The sequence below is a fragment of the Pyrenophora tritici-repentis genome, chromosome 1 (genome assembly GCF_003171515.1).
Source record: "Pyrenophora tritici-repentis strain M4 chromosome 1, whole genome shotgun sequence".
Lineage (NCBI taxonomy): Eukaryota > Fungi > Ascomycota > Dothideomycetes > Pleosporales > Pleosporaceae > Pyrenophora > Pyrenophora tritici-repentis.
The window spans coordinates 6,836,485-6,859,220 of record NC_089390.1 but is presented as its reverse complement, the minus strand read 5'-3'; the positions used below and the strand labels follow the sequence as shown (position 1 = coordinate 6,859,220).

The window sequence follows — 22,736 nt, the reverse complement described above, 5'->3', positions numbered from 1 at the left end:
CAACACATAATGCCTCCACGCCGCGCTCCTCTTGTGCCTTCAAATGAAGCAGATATTCAGCTTGCTCTCTTATCTATAGATTCTGCCCAAATTCAGAGTACGCGACGCGCTGCTACAGTCTTCGATATCCCAAAATCAACCCTAATTGACCGGCGCGCTGGAAAGCGCGCGCGACGCGATTGCCAGCCTAACTCAAGGAAGCTTACCCAGAGAGAAGAGGAGGTGATTGTTAGCTATATACTTCATCTAGATCAGCGCGGGTTTGCGCCTACCTACGCAGCTGCACGCGATATGGCTGATAAGCTGCTGGCTGCGCGCGGCGCTGGCCAGGTTAGGCAGAAGTGGCCAGCCAACTTTGTCAAGCGGACAGATAGTCTTCGGACGTGTTTCAACCGAGCGTACGATAGGCAGAGAGCTCTCTGTGAGAATCCAGCCCTTATTAGAAGCTAGTTTGAGCTTATAGAGAAGACAAAGGCTAAGCTTAGTATCTGCGATGAGGATATATACAACTTTGATGAAGCTGGCTTTATGATAGGCAAGATTACAACGCAGCTGGTTATAACAGGAGTAGAGAGGAGAGGCAGGCCGAAGACTCTTCAGCCAGGCAATCGCGAGTGGGTAACGCTGATCGCTGCTATCAGCGCTGCTGGCTGGTCAGTCCCACCGTTCCTCATCTTCGCTGGCCAGTACCACCTATCAGCCTGGTACGAGGAAGCTGAGATCCCACGCGACTGGGCAATCGCAGTCAGCGACAATGGCTGGACAAATAATGAGCTTGGAGTTGAGTGGCTGAAGCACTTCAACGCTCACACGCAGGCTCGTACTATAGGCGCGCGTCGCCTGCTTATTATTGATGGCCATAAGAGCCACCAATCTCTAGCGTTCCAGGAGCTCTGCAAGGAGAACAATATCTATACGCTCTGTATGCCTCCTCACTCATCTCACCTACTCCAGCCACTTGATGTTGGCTGCTTCTCGCCATTGAAGCGCGCGTACAGCCGTGAGGTGGAGAGCCTCATGCGCAACCACATCAACCACATCACCAAGCTAGAGTTTCTGCCAGCATTCAAGATAGCATTTGATCAAGCGTTCACGCCAGCCAACATCTGCTCAGCCTTCCGCGGCGCAGGCCTTGTTCCTCTACAACCAGAGGCTGTTCTATCAAAGCTAGATGTACAGCTGCGTACACCTACTCCTCCAGCAGCAGCTCTGCCAGAGGCTCCCTGGGTAGCTCAAACGCCGAGCAACGCGCGTGAGCTTGAAGCTCAGTCAAGCCTAATACGTGAGCGCGTGCGCCAGCACAAGAGCTCATCACCAGCATCAATTATTGAGGCAATTGACCAGCTGAAGAAGGGCGCTGAGGTGATAATGCTCTCTGCTGAGCTAATGCGCGATCGGATTTCCAGTCTTGAGAAGGCTAACAGCGCAGCCTCAGCGCGTAGGCGGCGCTCTAAAAGGCGTATACAGAAGCACGGAGTACTTATAAAAGGAACTGGAGAGGATATACTAGCTCAAAATGAGGCTGACCAGCAGATTGCTCATGAAGAGCGTCGAGGAGGAGCGCGATCAGGCCTCAGCCAGCGCGCTCAAAGGCGCTGCACTAGATGCAAAGAGACCGGGCACAACTCGCGCACATGCAACACTAATACTATTAATATAGAGTAGTCTACTATATCAATATCTAGCAATAATATTATCGTGTTGTTGAGATATATCGCTTTAAAGTTGCAAAAGTTGGTGGGGTGACCGACTCGCTTGTCTGACCGACTCGCTTGCCAACCACGTTAATGGAATAATAATAATAATAATAATTGTTGGAAGGTCTATAGCACTAGTGCTGAAAGGAAATAACGATAACTAGGAATGCATTCTGTTCGGTGATGGTGATTTATTTATTACGAACACAGCTGCTACGAAGGTATACCTAAGCTCTGCGCAAGGTGGGCCGAAGTCGGGCCGAAGTGTCCAGCAGCCGACGTCTCTACCGATACTCACGATCCGACACTGGAAGTCTTTTCTTTCTGGGTAGCTAGTAACTCTGCTTGTATCGGTAGTAACAGTATGTGTTGATGGTAACTGTGTGTAGCATCAACCATCAAAGCTTGTCGGCCTCTGCACCCATCCCTCTACTCGGACTGTCAGCTTATTGCTGTCAATAAAGCGTTCAAGAGCGCGGTTTGGCGATGCCTTGGTGAAGGCGTCTGCAGGATTGTCTTCACCATTGATCCAGCGGATCTCCGTGATCTCGCGACGCTCATATGATTGGCGCAGCGCCATGATGTCAATCATGAGACGCTTTTCCTTCGTCGTCCCAAGCTTTACTAGGCACTCGTACAAAGAGTACGAGTCTGTACAGATAACCAAGGGAATTGCAGGTAGTCTAAGTCGTTCTGTAACTATCCTCAGCGTGGTTGCAACTGCAATGCCTATGTCAAAGCCGTTGACCATGCCGTAGATCTCTGAGGCCAGTACGCTCCGTGTGATGCGCTTGCATTTTGTAGAGCTGTAGTGGATCACGTTGCCCTGTATTGTGAAGGTGTTGACGTCAATAGACTCGTTGACGAGCATAAGGACAAAGCCTAGCTGTGAGCTGAGGTCCTTGTTGTTGGCAAAGGAGCCATCCACAAAGACCATCAACTTGGCCTCCATAAGATTGACAGTGACGTAGCGCAGGCCACGATCAAGATTCTCCATCTGCCATTTCAGGCGTTTGTTGAGTGCCTTGATGTCCTCGTCTGATGGTTGCTGAGCTTGAGCAGCGACGGACAGGTCAAATGACGCCTCTGGTTGGCATGTTGATGCGATGTACGCTCCGCGGGCGCGCTGCTCGGTGTACTGTTGCGCGCGGTCGGGTGCCCTGATATTCACAAGCCTGATCCTTCCTCCTTGTCCTTTCTGCCTAAGGGTCAAGACTCTGCTGGCGTCCATCGTGAGTGTACATCCATTGAAGTCTAACTGCACTTCTGGTGTCAGCCTTGCTTTTGGCTTTGACCTGAACTCTGCCTTCTGGATCTTCTTCTCTTCACGTGACGAGAACGCTGGTGTCCCGAGCATGAGAGTGTCGTCTGTCTGCATGCCAACGATGCCGAAGATGCCTGCGTCGTCGCTGTTCGTGATCAATAGGCATGGGTCGTACGTCGATGTTGCCATGTCCAGTTCCTTGCAATGGTGTCCGTGATACGTTGTCCACCAGTGGACTCCTGCCTCAGCGATTCCATACAGCGGCTTGATCACATGGAGTAGCGTGCCTTCTGGATATCGATGGACTAGCTCAGTAGGAAGATGTGCGAGTATCGTCCTCTTCAGGGTTGTCTGCGCCTGGGGATACGCCTGCGTAATGTCACGGAGCTCGATGTTCATTCCGCGTTGTACCATCTCGGGCGCCAGCGACATAATCAGGCGCTGGCTACATCGCTGTATGGTTGGAGATTGCGTCAGAATAGTCTCCTTGCCGTGGTCCTGGTAGCCTTGGATAACTAGGCGGGATTTCTCATAGGGCTTGGTTGTCTTTCCCTTGACCTCACGTACTAGGCGTGACTTGAAGATCCGGATCTTGCTGTGTAGCCTCTCGTCGTATTGCTCAAATTTAAAGACTCCACGACCTACGAGGTCGCTGATCTCTTGGTCATCAGACGCTTCAAAGGGGGCGCCTGAGGTTGTGATCACTCCATCGTTACGTAGTTTGATAGCTAGCTCAAGATCGTCCTGCTCCTTCTTGGTGATGTACGCGTGCGCCTTCCGCTTGTTCTTTGACCCTGGAGGGCGGCCTCTCCTGCGTGGTTGCACTGCCGGTGGTACTGCTACCGGCTCATGCGGCTCATTCGGCGCGTGTGGCGCATCGGGGTCGCTCCAAAGGTGGTCCGGTCTGTAGTATGGCTTGACGACAGTGGATCTGAATGTCGTTGGACCATTGACCATGTCAACAGTGACGTTGTGGCCATCTGTACTGGCGATCTTGTACGGGCCATTCCAGCCATCACTCTCTCTCCATACTAAGACTTCGCTCTGGAGTGGGAGCGCGAGCATGTCTGCAGTGGCTGGTCCATTGCGGGTGTTCAAGGCGTCTGCAACTTGGCGCTCTGCCGTGATCTTGCGTAGGGCTTTCGTCGCCTTTTGAATAGCCTCGCTGCGCTTAACCATTGACGGGGATGGCGGTGACTCTGCAGTCATTCGTGGGTACGCTCCAAAGACTAGTAGCGTCGGGACTAGTCCATCGGGGCCAGCAGTATCGTTGACAGCCTTCACAGCCATCTGGAGAATCGCGTCGTCGGACATAGTGTCAGTGAGTTCTGCATAGAGTATGTCCCATGCGCGGCGTAGAGGTGCATGGTACCTCTCAGTTTTGCCGATAGACCAGTGCGCCTCCGTAGGTACTTGCTTGCATGTGACTCCCATGATCTTTGCTTCTGCGCGGAACTCTGTGCTTGCAAAGTTAGTGCCTGCGTCATGCGTGATAATGTCTGGTGGTCCTTGATACGTGTCGATCCATAGTATCCGCAGTGCTTGCCATGTTTCTTTAGCTGAGATAGCGCTAAGGAACCTCGCGCCTTGAAACGCTGTTGAGGAATCGACCACATGCAGTACAGGTTTGTTGCTCAGGTACATCACATCCACCAGGATCTCATAGTTGAAGTGGTGATCATCCTTGAGAGTGAATTTGAATCGGCGCGGTGCGGAGCTGTGGAGCTGGCAGTGGTGGCAGAACTTAGTGACTTCTTCTAGGGTTCTTTCTTCGAAGTCGTTATAGCCAGCATCCTTTAAGAGCTTAACAAGTCGCGTGACAGCTGGGTGTCCAAATCGTCGATGGAGCCGTCGCAACTCTGTCTCTGTCAGGAACACAGTTGCTCTCTCTCTTTTGTTCAGATGGAACCAAGGATGTCCCCATTTGCGAATCACCGGGATGTGTACGTCACCCTGGACTAGCTCATCTGTGGTGTTGTTAAAGTAGACCTTTAACCTGTCCATGTCTGCAAGGCACAATAAGAATGGTGTAGGTGCGTCAAGCACCTCAAAGTTGATCGTCCCAATGTCTGTAGAGACCTGTGCAGTGCCAATAGATGATGTAGCCTCGCCCTTGCCGAATTTGATAGATGCCTTTCCTGCTGTAGACGTATCCATCCTAACTGTAGGATCTTCCCTTGTGAGTGCAAGGTACTGCTCCTTGCCAACTGTGGATACGTTGGCAGCGCCTGTATCCGGTAGGATCCCTTGGTACACAGATCTTGTGTAGCGGTCTTCAAGCAGGAACTGTGACGCTGGCGCTGATGGCGCGTCTTGGCGGTATACGTCGTCGCCAGAGATGTGGTGCAAGAACGCCTGATCTGCAAGGCATTGCTCCGTGAAAAACTGGTGTTCAAGGTATGCTTCCGCGACGTCGTCATCGTCGTCATCCTCGCAGTCTTCCTCCTCTCTCCAGCCTCTCTGATTGTACTGGCTAGTGTGCTCGATCCCTTCGTATTCTGCAAGATGTACGGAGAAGTCCTTGGGGGGCTGTGTACCTGTAAAGTATAGCGTAGAGAAGAACTGTGTACGGGCAGCCTTGCGCTCTTCGTCTGTGTGGTTGGTAGACCAGCATCCTTCCTTCTGGCAAACAAAGCATTTCTTCCTCCAGCGTGGCTTGAATCCTCGTCCGTTGTCGTCGCGCTGCTCGCCTCCTCGATATGCTCCTCTGGATCCGCCTCTGAATCCTCCTCCACCTCGAGATCCACCTCGGATTCTTCCATTGCCGTTGTATCGGCGATCTAAGTAATATTGGTCCTCTGTGACCATCTGGGCAGTGTGTTGCCGTGCAAGGTGTGTCTCAACTGCAGAACGTAGGTCTGAGAAGAGTCCTTCACAGATTGTGGCTGGTTTGAACAGTGCCATCTCAAGCTCTGGTACTCCTCGGCAGGCATTGATGACAGTGGTACGTAGGGCATCCTCGCCCTCAAAGTTCTTGCCAAGGGCACGCTGGCATAGCTGCAGCTTGTCAAGCAGGATCTGCAGAACCTCGTGTAGTCCCTTGTCGGGGTTCTCTGTGCGGGTGCGAGCGAAGGTTGTAGTCGTCCAGTCTGTGTAGTAGTGCTGGTGATGGACGTCATGGTCGAAGTGGTTTTTGATTGCCATGTACGCATCAGCAAAGCTGTCATCTCTCTCTACAACCTGTATGTAGAATGTCTCTGCACGTCCGGTAAGGATACGGGGAAACACTGCGTGAAACTGCTCTTCTTGGATATCTACCTGCCAGCAGATGCTGAAGAAGATCTTGATCTTATCGTCTAGGAGATCGTACGCATTCCCTGTATACTTGTTGCTATTGTCCCATAGCTTAGAGAACTGCGTGATCGTATTAGCGTCGAGTCGATCGTTGCGGGACCATCGCGGCGGTAGCGTCTTGTACGGGTCGTATGGTAGTTCGGGTGGTCTGTTAGGGACGCGGTTCGTTGGCTGTTGCGGAAATGGCGTGACTTCGCGATATGCAGTCGCTGGCGGCCGTGTCTGTAGTTGCGCACGCCCTTGTTGCGGCTGCGCGGCCTGCTCCCACAGTTGTCGATGCTGAGGCCCTTCTAGCGTACCGCTCATGTGTAGCGGCTGTTGTGGCTCTATTGTTTGGGAACGGCTCTGGACGCCTTGTCTCACTCTATACTGCTCTTGTTGCTCGCCCTGCGACGGTCGTTGTAATTGCGACGGCTGTGGTACTTGCGGTGGCTGTTGTAATTGCGGCGGTTGTTGTAATTGCGGCAGTTGTTGTACTTGCGGTGGTTGTTGTACAGCTGGATAGACTGTGTGCTGAGTGTCCTGTTGGCGTTTATTGCTCTGCTGGCGCTGGTACGCTTCGGACTGTTGGTCGAATTTCATGGCTCGAAACTCTGCTGGTTCCCATTCAAGAGTATTCTCTATACCTAGAATGTTGTAGAGAGAGTCCGCCACCCTGGCGTGATTGTTGCCAGTGTATACTCCCCGGTGTCGTAGCACACTCTTAAGAGACCTTAGTGTACCACGCTCAACCTTGCTAAATAGCTCCTTCGTCCATCCTTCAAAGTCCCATTTGTAGTCAATGAAGAGGTCATCGTCCCAGGCCATTGACACATTGTAGTCGTGGATAGCCTTAGCGACCCACGTTGTTGCGTGTGTCTCATTTGCGTCCGCCGGTGCGGGTACACCCCAGAGAGCTGTATTGATGACCTTGAGTGCAACTGTGTATGGACAGTTTTCCATAAGTTGTTCCGCGGTAAATTTGGCCCATGGTGAGTCTGAGAGGTGTTCTGATTGCTCATTCTGTAGTTGATTCTGAGCTTCAGCAGAGTCTGCAGAGCTTATTTCGCTTTGGTTATCCGCCATCTTGCTAGCGGGTGTTGACGCGTTGTCGGTGTTGTTGTCTCGCTGGTTGGTCGTGCCAGCGCTTGTTGTTGTACGTGATCGGATCGTCCGGAGACGCTCGTACGGTTGAGTTGTATTGCGTTGCTGACGCGCTCTGTGCTCGCGGATTAAGCTAAACCAGCAGCTGTAGAGGGAGGTTAAGAGTGCTTTGTGTTATCTCTGCCTCGCTCTGTTCTTAGCACAGAATCTTCTCCCGGGAGTATAACGTCGTGCGTCAGGGAGTTCGTCGAAGATGCGGTCTGTCTCTTCTACCTTGCTGTCTGTGATCGCCTTAAGCAATCACTGATCAGTGTTGGAAGGTCTATAGCACTAGTGCTGAAAGGAAATAACGATAACTAGGAATGCATTCTGTTCGGTGATGGTGATTTATTTATTACGAACACAGCTGCTACGAAGGTATACCTAAGCTCTGCGCAAGGTGGGCCGAAGTCGGGCCGAAGTGTCCAGCAGCCGACGTCTCTACCGATACTCACGATCCGACAATAATAATAATAAAACAACGTGTATTAGCGTACAGAGCTTTGAAAGTTGATAGAAAACGCGTATACATAGTGTTGAGTTTCAGCCGATACTTGGCGGCTGGGCTGTCGGCCAATCAGAGGCCGTGAAAACTCAACACTACGGCAAGTATCGTGAGATTGAACGCGATAGTGACAGTCGTATATGCGGCTACGCGCCTCTACGCCTATACAATATGCCCCTAAACTCCAAATATATTTGCAAATATACAAACAAATACGGCCTTATTATTTGATTTGTTTAGAGTTTTCAGAACCCTATAACATGATCCATGGGCGAGCGGCGCACACGGGCGAGCGGCGCACCCCACCAACTTTACTCACCTTACTGATCTTAATCTACAATGGCTCAACGCAGCGCTACTCAATTACTATCAAATGAAGCAGATATTCAGCTTGCTATCTCATCTATTAATGCGCACCAGATCCAAGGTACCCGTACTGCTGCAGTAGTCTACAACGTAGCCGAAACAACGCTCCGCCGCCGACGCGCTGGTATACCTGCCCGACGCGATTGCCCGCCCAACTCAAGGAAGCTTACCCAGAGAGAAGAGGAGGTGATTATTAGCTATATACTTCAGCTAGATCTGCGTGGATTTGCGCCTACCTACACAGCTGTACGTGATATGGCTGATAAGCTGCTGGCTGCGCGTGGTGGAGAGCAGGTTGGAGTCAACTGGCCATCTACCTTTGTTAAGCGTACAGACAGTCTTCGGACGTGTTTCAACCAAGCGTACGATAGGCAGAGAGCTCTTTGTGAGGATGCAACATTAATAAAGAGGTGGTTTAAGCTTGTAGAAGAGACAAAGGCTGAGCTAGGTATCTGCGATGAGGACGTCTACAACTTTGATGAAGCTGGCTTTATGATGGGCAAGATTACAACGCAGCTAGTTATAACAGGAGCAGAGAGGAGAGGCAGGCCGAAGAGTATTCAGCCAGGCAATCGCGAGTGGGTAACGCTGATCGCTGCTATCAGCGCTGCTGGCTGGTCAGTCCCACCGTTCCTCATCTTCGCTGGCCAGTACCACCTATCAGCCTGGTATAAGGAAGCTGAGATCCCACGCGACTGGGCGATCGCAGTCAGCGATAATGGCTGGACGAATAATGAGCTTGGAGTTGAGTGGCTAAAGCACTTCAACGCTCACACGCAGGCTCGTAGTGTAGGCGCGCGTCGCCTGCTTATTATTGATGGCCATAAGAGCCACCAATCTCTAGAGTTCCAGGAGCTCTGCAAGGAGAACAATATCCATACGCTCTGTATGCCTCCTCACTCATCTCACCTACTCCAGCCACTTGATGTTGGCTGCTTCTCGCCATTGAAGCGCGCGTACAGCCGTGAGGTGGAGAGCCTTATGCGCAACCACATCAACCACATCACCAAGCTAGAGTTTCTGCCAGCGTTCAAGGCAGCATTTGATCAAGCGTTCACGCCAGCCAATATCTGCTCAGCCTTCCGCGGCGCAGGCCTTGTTCCTCTACAACCAGAGGCTGTTCTATCAAAGGTAGATGTACAACTGCGTACACCTACTCCTCCAGCAGCTCTGCCAGAGGCTCCCTGGGTAGCTCAAACGCCGAGCAACGCGCGTGAGCTTGAGGCTCAGTCAAGCCTAATACGTGAGCGCGTGCGCCAGCACAAGAGCTCATCACCAGCTTCAATTATTATGGCGATTGACCAGCTAAAGAAGGGCGCCGAGGTGATGATGCTCTCTGCTGAGCTGATGCGCGATCGGATCTCTAGTCTTGAGAAGGCCAATAGCGCAGCCTCAGCGCGTAGGCGGCAGAGATGTCAACAAGCAAGTCAAGCTGGCTTGATTCTTATCGATTGCAGATCACAGACAATATAGAGGCTCGTGCACAGTGGCACGTCCCAGAGAATGGTCTGTGATCTGCAATCGATAAGAATCAAGCCAGCTTGACTTGCTTGTTGACATCTCTGGTAGGCGGCGCTCTAAAAGGCGTATACAGAAGCATGGAGTACTCACAAAGGGAGCTGGAGAGGACATACTGGCTCAAAATGAGGCTGACCAGCAGATTGCTCATGAAGAGCGTCAAGGAGGAGCGCGATCAGGCCTCAGCCAGCGGGCTCAAAGGCGCTGCACTAGGTGCAAGGAGACTGGGCACAACTCGCGCACATGCAAGACTGATACTATTAATATAGAGTAATCTACTGTATCAATATCTAGCAATAATATTATCGCGTTGTTGAGATGCATCGCTTTAAAGTTGCAAAAGTTGGTGGGGTGCGCCGCTCGCCCGTGTGCGCCGCTCGCCCATGGATCATGTTATTTGATTTGTTTGATTTGCAGTTTCTGTTAAGAATATGTTAGGTTCAGTCCAGGTCGGCGAGGTGAGGTTCGTGGAGTAAGCCCGAGCAGAAGGACCGACGCGGAATGATGATCTGTCATGTACGTCCTAAGATCATCATAACAACAAGTAGATAGAACAATAGCTCTTAGTGAAGTTCAATCCAATACAGGGTTACCTTTCGTACCTCTACTCGGTCGCCTATGGTAGTCATACCACCAGAGGAGACCTTGTTCTAACAGTTTCTATAATATTTGCAAATAATATTTGCAAATTATTTGTTTGTTGCCAAATCTGATAGTGTGTAGAGGACTAGGGACAGTGGTGATCCTTGGGGTGTTCCGCAGGCCACGGTGTAGCACTGGGTGGTTGCCTTGCCTAATCTGACCCTGACTTTGCGATCTGTGAGGAAACTATTAATAAATTTAAGCACTAGGTCTAGCTAGCCTTGCTTTGCTATGCGGTTAAGTAGCTAGTTCTTAAGAAGTGCGTTAAAGGCTCCTTAAACGTCTATAGTAACTATAGTCACCTTCTTGCCTAATGCCTAAGCTCTTTGTGTATCGTATGTAAAGGAGGCCAGCAGGTCTATTGCAGAGCGTTTCGGGAGCGCGCCTATATGCTAGGGGCTAAGTATCTCGTGAGTTATTGCGGTCTAGGCCAGCCGTCTTGCTACAACCCGTTTAAGTCCTTTGCCTAGGCAGGATAGGAGGGCTATTAGGCGCATAGATCTTAGGGAGGTGTGGTCCTTCTTGCCAACCTTTAGTATTATAGCGACTTCGGCCGTTTTCTAGGCTGTGGGGAAGTAGTATAGCTTAAGGCACTTCTAAAAGATAGAGCGGATGTAGGTCCTAACCTAAGCCTAGCAGGTCTTGAGAAGCCGGACGGTGATTCGATCGGTGCCTGGTGAGGTGCTGGACACCCTAATAGTGCTTTTCTCGACTTCTTCTTGTCAGATTGTGATGGGTTATCAAAGACGGGGATAATAGTATAATAATATGATGGGGATCGATTGTATTGTTCTGGTCTGATGTCGTGTTGTTCTGTTGTCCAACGCTGTTCGATCAGTTGGGTCGCGGTGGATTGTGCGTGCTGACTAATTTAACTGATCCACAAATCCACAGCTCCGAACACCCGGATTTTGTCCACCACCCAAAATATGCCCATATTCTGACAACACTACCCTCTACTCAAAACACCACAAAAAGCGGGTCAAGCCTTATCAAGCCACCAAGCCTACAGCCACTATTTTTTAGGCTTGCTCTTCAAGTCTCAGACTGCTTTCTTGGCTTGATTATGGCCTTAAGCTATCAAGCCTACAAGCCAAACCTATTAAGCCGGCTTGCTTGTTGCGGACTATGCCTGAGGCTTAGCCCGTTACATCAACATTCAACACAGTCATGCTAGTGCACTTACAGAAATCACATAGGCGAGCAACAGATGTCACAGAAAGTACCATATTAAAAGTCAGTCAAATTCTTAGTTCCTTCTCGCGTGGGCAATCCATCAATATCCGCCTGAGCCTCCCGCCTAGTCGAAACCTCTCACTCATTGCCAATTAACTAAGCCTTACGCTTCAACTTCAGCCCCTCGTACGCTGCGCGATCGGAGTCCAAAGGTACTCCAGTCAAGGGCAGGCTCGTAGGATCGACCAACTCCCACTCGTCCTTGAGCCCATTGCAGAGAACAGCCACGACCAATGCAATCATCTTAGAAGCAAACTCTTTCGTCTTAGGGTGATCAGCGGCACAGTAGTGCGCAAATAGCATATATCCTAATTTTGCCTCTTCATTTTTAAGGGTATCCTTGGCGGTCCGGTAATTCAACCAATCTGTCTAAATAGAAGCAGATAGCGCTGCTTTGTCATAGAAGTCCTGCCGTTGTGCAGTGCAAATGTTCTGCCAGCGCTCCAGGCGGAACGTAAGAGGGTCTTGTCCTCCAAGTATTTCGAACCTGTGGCACTCTTCTATGTCTGTAGCAACTCGCTCGTCAAAGTACATTCGATAAATACGACGAGTAGGAGGGTATAGACGCAAAGTTTCTTTGACGATCTCAGCTGGCCGTACACTGCTAGCTGTTGTGGAGCTCTTGTGAAAGGCGTCATTTAGTTTGCAATTTGCGTTACCAAGATCTTCGAGGTAGCCTCTAAGAATAGTTGTCCAATCCAATTTGTTAGGCGCACCGCAGTACTTGATCTCCAAGAAGCAACGTATAACGACTCGCCACATCGTTTCATATGCTGGCAGAAGAAGATTCATCGGGTTCTCCGTGGGCTTCGTGGGATCGAGTGTTGTCGTGTCTCCAGGCTTGTCGTCGGGTACATCTTCAGGGAACATACCTAGCATGTCGAAAATCTTTTTGCTAACAGTCACTCGGCGTAGTGCAGCATAAAGGTCTTTCTGGTCGCTCCATATAGGTGCCTTCGCTCTGCCTAGCTCGGCTTCTGTCATCTTAGACTAGATCCAAAGTTCATTAATGCGACGACCAATAAACTTAACGTCGTCGAACTGTGTCTTGCTTGTTTTCAGGGCTTCTTGAGCGTTCTTAAAGAGGTAGCAGAGGGACTGCTTCAACACGATGAATTGGGTGAGCTTAGTAAGCTTGATAGGTTCGGTGTCAGACTCCTTCATATACTCATCGAAGAAGACGATAGCTTAATTACGCAGGTCGCGCCAGTCTCCATCATCCCTAAAACTGTTCGCTTTCATGGCCTTCCACATCAGTTTTTCCACCTTTTCCACGAAATGCTTTGTGTTGTTGGTCTTGTTGGTGAAAATGTTGTCGATACCAAAGACCTCTTTCAGTTTCTGACTAGGGTCCGCACGCGCTTGTTGGTGATTCGGGTAATTAGAACCATTTCTAGCATGTTTGAACTGGATGATATTGGAGCAGATTTCTGCTTTGCTTCGTTCCTCGTCGCTTTTTGACATGCTTTTTACTGTGTTGTCACCCATAGGTATCGTGAGAACCGACTGAGTTCTAGCAGGAGGGGACTAGAGTGTTGAGGCTGAAGAAGTTGCTGAGTAGGTGCACGAGATAGAAAGTGGTGAGTAAGGTGGATCAACATAGGTGACGATAGGCCCGAATGTTCTAGGTGAGAGGAGGCGCACGTACGGGTGGCAAACTGTGTTTGATATTAGTGGGGCGCGGCGGACAAATGATGGCGTTGTACAAGCCGCTAGCTGAGACAAGCTCGTGGTAAGTGAGTGAGAGTCAAATGACTTATTTGCTGTTTGACTCTTATCATAGAGCTACATCGACACTACACTGGTCAAGGATCTACAGTAAAGTTATCTTCTTCGCTACACATTGCTAACAGCAACTCAAATGAAGATAATTGTAACTGCATGAGCAGTGTCGGGTGGAGGCTTCGGATTAACGATTGTACTGCTATCTCTGTTGTTGTTGTGTTCGGAGGGGAGCGCACTTGCCTACAAGGCAGTGCGTACAAATGGGAAATCATTTGACTCATGCCACGTGATTACAATAATTATATCAGCTGACAGTTGCTCGTTTTGGAGGAGCGATAGCAGTACAGTCGATGATTCGCTGGATGCCCGTTTGTTCAGGTCACTAGGCCACGGGAATCAAACAACGACGCTGTTAGAAACTTCGAGACGTGATGCAATATAGATATATGAATCATCCTTCGTGGTACTTAGCTCCTCTTCTCCTCCATCTTTTGAACACCTGCTACCTCGTGGATTGCTCGCACCTACAGAGTTCATAAAGCACACTTCACTTACCTCACCATTTAACTCCCGCTCTTCATCCGCTCCAGCCGCATTCTATGCCTTACACAGCCTCTCTGCGGACTACAGTACGTTTAATTATCTTAATTTCTCTCACGCTATATTCATACAGTACTAATACTCGCGCCAGCTAGCTCGATCGTACGTCTACACCTAGAACCCAAAAACACACACTCGAGAATGTGCCAGATAGCGGGAGTCCGCTTTAAAATTCCAACTCAATCACTTCTACATCTTCTGTTTTTTATCCTCTAACATTGCATTAGTAACCTCATCGCTTTAACTCGCGGCACGACCGTTACACTATCAACAATAGCTCGGGGAAAGGCACATAATCGTGGGATAAGTGCGAAGACTTCCTACATGTTTCCGTCGCTTCATCAAGATGTTGTGAGTGCAGTCTCTAATGAGATTGCCTCACCACACTTTCACATGAATGATAGCGACAACGGTGTCCGTAGCACACACTCAACTCACATTATGGGCAAGTTTGTGTGCAACAACAGAACGTGTTCCAATAGTGGCTAGGCTAGTAAGAAGGTGGCTATATTGATTAGGGGATACCCAAAGAATGAGTACAACGCTGTAGTATTCAATCAGCGCTGCAGGTCTTGCGAGAAGCTAGGCACCTTGAAAATGGACGAGGAGTTATATGTCGATCGAGTCGCATACAGGCTCAAGAAGTGGGCAGGAGTTCAACTGGAGACACGGTCCTCTGGTCCAAAAAAGGGACTGCCGCACGAGTCCAAGCTCTGTGAGGGCTGCAAGAGAGGTGTTTGTAAACAAGCATATAGCTCGGAGTACTATTAGACGCTGCGAGCTCAGGGCTAAAGGTAAGCTGCACTCTTGTATTATTATTTCCTGATGCACTGGGAAGCTCAGAAATTTGGGTCCTGTTGCCGTTGCAAGGGCGCTGAACAGCAATGCTAACCTAACTGCAGAAGAGAGCTAGTATCAAGCAGGTCAGCATTTAGGTACTGTATCCTTTGGACTTACCGATTAGTTCCAAAAGTAATGCTGCTGCTTTAGGGCTCTTTTTTGTCAGCTATCTAGGATTCTGCTGCCATTCTAGGTTGCTTTAAGGGATAATGTCACTCAGTTTATTGGAAGGCGGTAGTTCAGAATTGTAACGAATGGAAGGAAGATGCATTTAAGTTGACAAAGTATAATAAGAGTTTACAGCTACGATGCAACCCCTACTAATTAATTACTAACTCTATACTGTCTAACTTGACAGCCTCCGTCAGCTCTGTGATGCAGGAAGTGATGCGAGACGCCTTTTTAATGATAGTAGATAGAGATGATAGAGATGAAGGCGTCGACATGGCCGCGATGTTGAGATAGTCTGTTTGGGCTAGGATCTATCTAAGCGAGCTTGTTCCGCCAGGGCCGCAAGACGCCAACTATAGTAAATACATAGCTGCCGGCACTTTTCAGATCGAATTTGGGGCAGTTTATTAAGAATTAGGACTTGTAGTAAGAAACTTACTCTGCTTCTTCTTGCAGACCTAAGACTTTATCTTTGAACTATGGCAGAAAAGTTTCCGGTATCCACACACCCAACAAGTACCGAATAACAGCCAGCAATTAATAACAACCAGTAATAGTCCTTGTGCATCCAATACTAATAGGAAACTTAATAATGTCCACAGATGTCTCCTGATTGACAACCTAGTACAGCCACCACTTATGCCCAAACACAATTAAGCCTGGCAAAGGCGTGCATACCAGTTTCTTTGTAAGTCGTAATGCAGCGACCCGATTCTGCCACGCGGCCACCCACATGCCTAGCTTAAACCTGGCGTCCTCTTCTTTATAGAAACCCTTCTTTGTTTTGATAGATATAACGGCGGGCTTTTTATAAGCTTCGTTGAGCGTCTAATTAATAGAGAGGAACTGCGGGGGTTCGTGGAGGAGGAGCGCATGGATGGCGGATTCGAGAGAAGAACCATGGGGAGGGACGAGGTTAATGGAGAAGTCGACGATCTTAGGGCCGGAGGGATTGTCCTTGTAGAGCGGGGCGAAGTTAGGGATAGGCTTTGCCGAAGTTCTAGACACAGGTTAATTAAGCAAATATATCAGGTGAGAGAGACAAATATATTAATGGACTCGAAGCGTGGTTTGAAGGGCCGTAGGGCGCATAATAAGATCCAATCGTGTACTTTGGTGTTCCACTGTGCCTCGTGTGACCCGCTGTCCGCACATTGTTGAGCCTCTGCGTGGATCTCAAGCAAAGTCTCGTATTTAAGCTCGACTCCTTTGCGATCGGCATCATGATCAATCATATCCTTCTAGATGAATTCGTTCTCCAGTCGTAGCGCAACAGCTGCCGGGATAGTCTTTACATCGCGATAAATGCTGCCTAAAGCCTGCCAGTGTAGAGAGGTCTTTAATGGTAGGCGGCTGCGGCTAGAAACATATTCGATAGGCTTATTTAGCATACTCAAATCGCGCAGAGTCTTCCTTGGACTTGGAGTCCTCGTCCGCTTCAAGCTGGTCTGGGATCTGGTCGTGGGCTTGCTCACGTCTGCAACAGCGTCCAAGTCGAGCGCTGCTACATATAGCGAGGACGAAGATATAGGCGGCGATAGAATTGGCACATTGTGGCTAGGGTTCACAAGCGCAGCAGTTCTATTTCCAATGGAGCGAGCATCAGGTTGATATGAAGCTGAATGTGCCTCGACCTCACCCTCTGTCGCCGCCGCCGCTGCGACCGGCCTATCCCTCAGACGTTGTGACTTCCTCGGACTTCGTAGATAAGGTTCCGAATGTGATGGAGAAGGAGTGTGTAGTGGATTTATATTCGCAGCAGTAGGTGCTAAAGTGCATTGTTTCTTCCGCAATGCTGCTTCAGCTTCAACGGCTGAGCGCGCACGTTTCCGTAACGGACGGCCGTGAGAGGACGATTTATGCGCGGGTGGGGCAACATCGACATCAGCTAGTCAGGAGAAGATGACAAAGTCTGATAGTATTGATATGAAAAATGAGTACAGGCAGACATGCAAACGTTATGTCGAGATGCGCGATGGGAGCGCGGCGACATTTGATTCGCTTGCCGAGTTCTTTGTCGCTCACCAGACAACGCCCCACTGTCCCGCAGCTAGCCTTTGCCTCTGCACGATCCCCGTGCTAACGATCCCAACGTTACCTCCTGTAACTTAGAGATATAGCATTACCACGCGCTTAAGCTCGCTGTTATTCTCTTCGTTGACCTAATCAAGCCCACCACGTTCCTATGTTTTGAGCCCACTAGCGCCGATGCAGCGAGCTCTACTTTCAGCACGTTGAATGAGCATTCGATGTGGGGGGGAGGACACAAGCTAATATAGAGCACAATTTGGTGATATAATTGTTGCAGTCATACAACTAACAGCTAGTCATGAGGAGTTTTAGATTATTCATGTTCGTGAAAGATGAGAATTAGCCGGGCAGTGGCGATGCATAGCAAGAAGCTACCTTATCTAGAGACAGCATTCTCCTCTTTAGTTATATTTATATAACATCGCCTCCTACGCTATAGGGACGCGTTAGCCACCCTCCTTGTTACCTAATAGTTAAATAGCTAACCTTATCTTGTTGCTATCTAGAACATTTGTCTTTGTTATAGCAAATTCACAGAAGACAAAACAGCAATCTTCTTATTCGTAAAACTAATAAACACGGTTAATATGCTTCTAACTACAATCCGCATTACAATCTGCACTTTATAGCTCTCTCGTTCACGATGTTGTAAACATTTATAGGTCTTCCTATCCTACAACCACGCTGTCTAGAATGCGATAAAGGAAGACGTATTTGTGCTTCGAGTTGTTCTATGCATCGAAGGGAATATAATAGCCTAGGTTCCTAGCAAGAAGTCGGATGTTACGATACTCCGTGCGCTCGTTTCTAGCATCCATATTGTAAGGGTCTCACACAGGTCAGGTATTTGAAACTGTGTTGAATTACAAAGTAATTGCAGTGCAGAGCTTGTAAGAAGCTCTGCGCGGAATATATCTAAGTGGGGGTGTGCATGGGCCACCAAACAGGTGGCTCGTGCGCGAACATCAAAACAACGCTAAGGCATCTGGCAGGTGGCCTGTGCGGGGCAACGGCCCAAAACCATCACACGTCCCCCCCCGAAAAGCGCTCAAAGTTCCGACTGAGGCGCAAACTTATTTGAGTACTTGCTATCTAGTAGCTGGAGCAGGGCTATAGCGAGCTGTCCGTCGTCATCGTAGTCATGAAATGTGGCGTGTGGTCCTGGTCGGCCAGGGTTGCGGCTGTGAAAGTCCTGGACTGACTCTTTACAGCTGCGCAGGTTATGGTAGGGCTGCCATGGCTCTGACTGATCGTCGCCCACCCATTCCACCTTGTATTGCAGCAATCCACGCTCACCTGTGTGAGGGTCGACGAGATTGCGTCGTATGCGAGAGTCTAGGACTTGGGAGACCACGTATTCTGTGACTCCATCGTTGCCAAGGTGGACTTCGGGGGAGCGGCATCGCCTGGACGAGGTTGTCCGGGTAAGGCGTCGTCCTCGTACGGTTGTAGGAGCCATGGGTGGAAGGCTGGGAAGATAGCTTTAAGCTGAGGAGGGAGGTCTAGTTCGTAGGCCATGTTGTCAATGACCCGAGTGATCTGGTATGGCCCTATATTCTTGTGGTCTAGTGACTTAACTGGTCTTTCGGTTTTAATGTGGCGGGCGTTCAGCATCACCCAGTCACCCACGTCGAACCGTGGTGCTGGGTATCGGTTCGCGTCTGCGAACTCTTTCATCTTGTCTTGAGCCCATAGGATTTGTTGTCGCAGGAAGGTGCGCGTTGTGTCAATGCGCTGGGCGAGGGCATCAGCGTTCCGTTGCTGTTGGGCGATAGTAGGGTGGTTGTTAAGGGGGCGCAGAAGGTGAGCGGGCTCCAGTCCAGATCGCGGTTGGCGTCCCTTTGTGGCGAGGAACGGAGATAACCCGGTAGCTGTGCTAATGGCCGAATTGGCTTCAAATTCTGCTAAAGGCAATAGCTGGGCCCAATCCGTCTGTAGGTAGTTAACGTACGCCCTTAGGTATTGTTTGAGATCGGCGTTTGCATTCTCGGTCTGACCGTCGGTTTCTGGGTGATGGGAGGTAGAGAGTTTAGGGTGCGTTCCCACCTGGGCACACAGGCGATTCCAGAAATGTGACGTGAATTGGCGGCCCCGATCTGATACAAGAGTCCTTGGGTATCCTTCCTCTTTCCAGATGTATTCCATAAACTTGTCAACGACTGTAGGCACCTCTAGGTTTTCCATTGCAATGAACTTCTTCATTTTTGATAGACGGTCAACCACGACCATGATGTGTTGGTAAGAGTGACCACACCAGGTTGACTTAGGCAGTGGGGTGATGAAGTCGATGGATATGTCATCCCAGTACTGAGTAGGGACAGGCAGCGGGTGAAGCAAACTATGTTTGGCGGTGCGGTTAACCTTAGAGCGTTTACAGGTTAGACAGTTGTTGGTAAAGCGCGCAATTGTGTTCGTCATGCCCTGCCAGTAGTACCACTGGCTTACTTGTTGGTACGTCGTCGTGCGACCTCCGTGGCCGCCCGGCAGAGATGTCAACAAGCAAGTCAAGCTGGCTTGATTCTTATCGATTGCAGATCACAGACCATTCTCTGGGACGTGCCACTGTGCACGAGCCTCTATATTGTCTGTGATCTGCAATCGATAAGAATCAAGCCAGCTTGACTTGCTTGTTGACATCTCTGCCGCCCGGTAGGCTATTGTGGATGTGTGCGATAATCCTCGTACGGAGTTTCTCACTGAAGGGGACGACAAGACGCCCGTTGCCAATAAATAGCTTGCCGTCGTTGCTGGCTTCTAGGTCGGCTAGTTCCATCCGAATGCCTTCCGCTATGAGGTAATGTGGGATACGGCGGTCATTAGAAGCGAGGGCTGTCTTTACATCGCGTAGGCGTGGGTCGCTAAGGCAGAGTTCTAAGAGGACATCGTCGAGGGGGCGATCGTCGGCTCCTTCGATGTCGTCATATGGGTCATGGGTGCCCTTTAGGGAGAAGCGGGCTAACCCTACCAACATTGTAGAGGTGGACAGTGAAGCGCCTTCGCCGCTCTCTTGCATCAGTGTAAGGACGGAGCCTAGGTCGCAAGGATTGTCGCCCAGGCATACTCCGGCGAGGCGTACAGCGGCATAGCTGCCGCCCCATCGGTTGGAACCTAGGATAGTCTGGCATTGGTGCTGGACCCGGTCGTCCGTGACTGAGTCTGGCAAGTCTCCTGTCCGGCGGGTAAGGCTGTCGGGTTTAGTACCCTGTTTACCAGGGCGGTATTGTATGCGAAAGTCGAATTCCTCTAGGAACTCAGCCCAGCGGGCTTGTCGACGATTGAGATTGCGTTTAGAGCGGAAGTATTCGAGCCCGCGATGGTCTGTTAGCACTTCTACCGCCTCAGGAACTCCTGCGAGTTCTGGCCTCCATTCCTCGAAGGCGCGGACTATAGCGAGGAGCTCCTTGTCGTATATCTCGTAATTACACTCTGTGGGCGACATCTTCTTTGAGAGATAGGCGACCGGCCGGACTGATCCGTCTGGCTGGACCTGGGAGAGCACTGCTGCGTACACATAGTCAGACGCGTCAGTTTCTACGATAGTCTTTAGGTCGGGGTCAAAGTGGGCGAGCACCACGTCGCTACAGAAGGCGACTTTCAGTGCGAGGAAGGAGCGCTCAGCTTCTTTAGTCATCTTGAATAGCTTAGGGTCGCCCTTAGTGAGATGCGTTAAAGGTTTTGCGATATCCGAGAAACCGCGTATAAATCGGCGGTAGAAGTTAGCAAAACCTAAAAAGGCTTGTACATCTTTTAGAGATTGCGGAAGCTTCCAGTCCTGAATGGCGCTGACTTTGTCTGGGTCCATTTTAATACCGTCGGCGGTGATGATAAGCCCGAGGAATTTAACCTCTGTCGTTATGAAGTCGGATTTAAGAATGTCCATAGGCAATCCGGCGTCTGCGAGCCGAGAGACTACCTGTACTAGGTGCTTCTCGTGTTGATCAAGAGTCTCACTAAAGATAATTACATCGTCTAAGTAAGCCATGCAGAACTCATCGAGATATTCGTGTAGGACGTCGTTAATGTATGCTTGGAAGGTTCCTGGGCTATTGCACATGCCGAAGGGCATAACAGTGTATTGGTACAGTCCGTAGGGCGTGATGAAGGCGGAGAGGTGTTTATGTTCTTCTTTGATGCGTATCTTATTGAATGCGGCGATCACATCTACCTTGGAGAAGTATCGCGATTTTGAGAGCTTAGCAAGCATGTCCCGGATTAGTGGTGGGGCATTTCGGTTCTTGACAGTGTGGGCGTTCAGACCGCGATAGTCGACGCATATGCGTAGACTCCGCAACAATCAATTCAATCCGGTCACTCTCCTAGACCCACTTACCTATCTAGGTAGGGCTTAAACTCCTATAGGTAACTACTAGGCTTAAAGCGGTAATCAATCAATCCAATCTGAACCTTCTAGGACCCACTTAATTGATTGTTGCGGACTGTGTATGCGGATGCCTCCACCTGGCTTGCGCACAACAAGAAGGGGTGCGGCCCAGGCGGAAGTGCTGCGTTCGACGTGTCCTTTCTTGATCATGTCGTCCACATAGAGTTTCACCGCTCGGGCTTCATCTCGGGACATTGGGCGTAGACGCTGGAATGACGGCTTAGGCGGCTGGCCAGTATCGTCGAGCTTAAGTTCGATTTTGTGGTCAAGGTTACCCCGGAGCTCTGGGAGCTCGTCCGCTTCTTTAGGGTCAAAACCTTGGTACAAGGGATGAAGGACCTTAGGTAATCGCTTGAGGATTTCTTGTCTCGTCATGTGCGGACGTTCCATCTTGTCGCGGAACTTCTCGTAATCCTCTGGGAGCACTTTGGCTCCTGCAGCACGTAGGTGCTGAGTGTCCTCCCATTCCTTGTCGGATAGCTCGGCGATGCGGCCGATTTCATCGTAAGAGGTGATACAAATGTCCTGGTCGTGACAGACGGCTGCCGCGGCTACGCGGCTAGAGATGAAAGCTACATCAATTGGTGGGGGTGCTTTGGGGTGACGAGCAACCTTCCGGCAAGGGTCAGGGACCTGGGGGAGAGGTTGCTTGTGGTGCCGGCTGCTCTGAGTGTGACAGGGTCGGTGGTCGTGGATACAGTTAATTAGACAGTGCTCCGAGTCAAAACTTAGAGACATGTCTTTCCAGTTAACTCGGGGTTCATGGGTTTGGAACCAGGGCGTTCCTAGGATCATTTGGACACCAGAGAGTTTGGTGACATAGGCTAGGACATCTTCGGTGTGGGTGCCAAATGTGACAGTTACCCGGGCCATATGGGTAACGCCTGCCACTAGAGAGCCATCAGCGAGTTCTAGAGTAGCAGGCTGGGAGAGAGAGATAAGGTCGTATTTATGTGCGCGGGCATGAGAAGAATCAATGAAGAGAGAAGCACAACCAGTGTCACCCATGATTTCGACGTGTTGAGGAGAGGAGCGATGAGAAGAAATGATTCCTTTAAAGACTAATTGCTGGCCTACTAGAGGCTGATACTTATCACCGCGTATAGCGGCGGCAGCAATGGCCGAGACGGTGATCCGGGATCCAGTCTGGCTCTGTTGTTTTAGAGCCTTGACACGGTTCGCAATTGCCTGGAGTGTTGGATCCGGGTCGGACTCATCGTCAGAGCTGACTTCTACGGTAGGGGAAAGGGCTAGGGTCAAAGAATCGTCGACAAAGCGGTTAGGATGTAACTCCTCTTCTTCTTCGCTGTCTTCGACAGAAGGGGCAGGGGAATTAGGGGATGT

General features: G+C 50.1%; 9 protein-coding genes across 9 annotated transcripts; 2 read left to right on the top strand and 7 right to left on the bottom strand.

Moving 5' to 3' along the window:
- Positions 1-9: 9 nt before the first annotated feature.
- Positions 10-1,665, top strand: PtrM4_026580 (uncharacterized protein; the record flags this gene model as incomplete). The annotated part of the gene is made up of 2 exons (XM_066103724.1): positions 10-398; positions 486-1,665. The coding sequence occupies 2 exons, from the start codon at positions 10-12 to the stop codon at positions 1,663-1,665; spliced, it is 1,569 nt and encodes a 522-aa protein (XP_065965926.1).
- Positions 1,666-2,088: 423 nt separating this feature from the next.
- Positions 2,089-5,118, bottom strand: PtrM4_026570 (uncharacterized protein; the record flags this gene model as incomplete). Its single annotated transcript, XM_066103723.1, has 1 exon — positions 2,089-5,118. The coding sequence occupies one exon, from the start codon at positions 5,116-5,118 to the stop codon at positions 2,089-2,091; it is 3,030 nt and encodes a 1,009-aa protein (XP_065965925.1).
- Positions 5,119-5,434: 316 nt separating this feature from the next.
- On the bottom strand, positions 5,435-7,320 carry PtrM4_026560 (Med15 multi-domain protein; the record flags this gene model as incomplete). The annotated part of the gene is made up of 2 exons (XM_066103722.1): positions 5,435-5,490; positions 5,532-7,320. 2 exons carry the CDS (start codon positions 7,318-7,320, stop codon positions 5,435-5,437), a joined length of 1,845 nt encoding a protein of 614 aa, XP_065965924.1.
- Positions 7,321-8,221: 901 nt separating this feature from the next.
- PtrM4_026550 (uncharacterized protein) lies at positions 8,222-10,040 on the top strand (the record flags this gene model as incomplete). Its single annotated transcript, XM_066103721.1, has 3 exons — positions 8,222-9,647; positions 9,818-9,979; positions 10,036-10,040. 3 exons carry the CDS (start codon positions 8,222-8,224, stop codon positions 10,038-10,040), a joined length of 1,593 nt encoding a protein of 530 aa, XP_065965923.1.
- Positions 10,041-12,013: 1,973 nt separating this feature from the next.
- PtrM4_026540 (uncharacterized protein) lies at positions 12,014-12,628 on the bottom strand (the record flags this gene model as incomplete). Its single annotated transcript, XM_066103720.1, has 1 exon — positions 12,014-12,628. One exon carries the CDS (start codon positions 12,626-12,628, stop codon positions 12,014-12,016), a length of 615 nt encoding a protein of 204 aa, XP_065965922.1.
- A 204-nt stretch (positions 12,629-12,832) lies between these two features.
- Positions 12,833-13,108, bottom strand: PtrM4_026530 (uncharacterized protein; the record flags this gene model as incomplete). Its single annotated transcript, XM_066103719.1, has 1 exon — positions 12,833-13,108. One exon carries the CDS (start codon positions 13,106-13,108, stop codon positions 12,833-12,835), a length of 276 nt encoding a protein of 91 aa, XP_065965921.1.
- Positions 13,109-18,346: 5,238 nt separating this feature from the next.
- Positions 18,347-19,240, bottom strand: PtrM4_026520 (uncharacterized protein; the record flags this gene model as incomplete). The annotated part of the gene is made up of 1 exon (XM_066103718.1): positions 18,347-19,240. The coding sequence occupies one exon, from the start codon at positions 19,238-19,240 to the stop codon at positions 18,347-18,349; it is 894 nt and encodes a 297-aa protein (XP_065965920.1).
- Positions 19,241-19,619: 379 nt separating this feature from the next.
- Positions 19,620-21,215, bottom strand: PtrM4_026510 (uncharacterized protein; the record flags this gene model as incomplete). Its single annotated transcript, XM_066103717.1, has 1 exon — positions 19,620-21,215. One exon carries the CDS (start codon positions 21,213-21,215, stop codon positions 19,620-19,622), a length of 1,596 nt encoding a protein of 531 aa, XP_065965919.1.
- Positions 21,216-21,395: 180 nt separating this feature from the next.
- Positions 21,396-22,400, bottom strand: PtrM4_026500 (uncharacterized protein; the record flags this gene model as incomplete). Its single annotated transcript, XM_066103716.1, has 1 exon — positions 21,396-22,400. The coding sequence occupies one exon, from the start codon at positions 22,398-22,400 to the stop codon at positions 21,396-21,398; it is 1,005 nt and encodes a 334-aa protein (XP_065965918.1).
- Between the last annotated feature and the right edge of the window lie 336 nt (positions 22,401-22,736).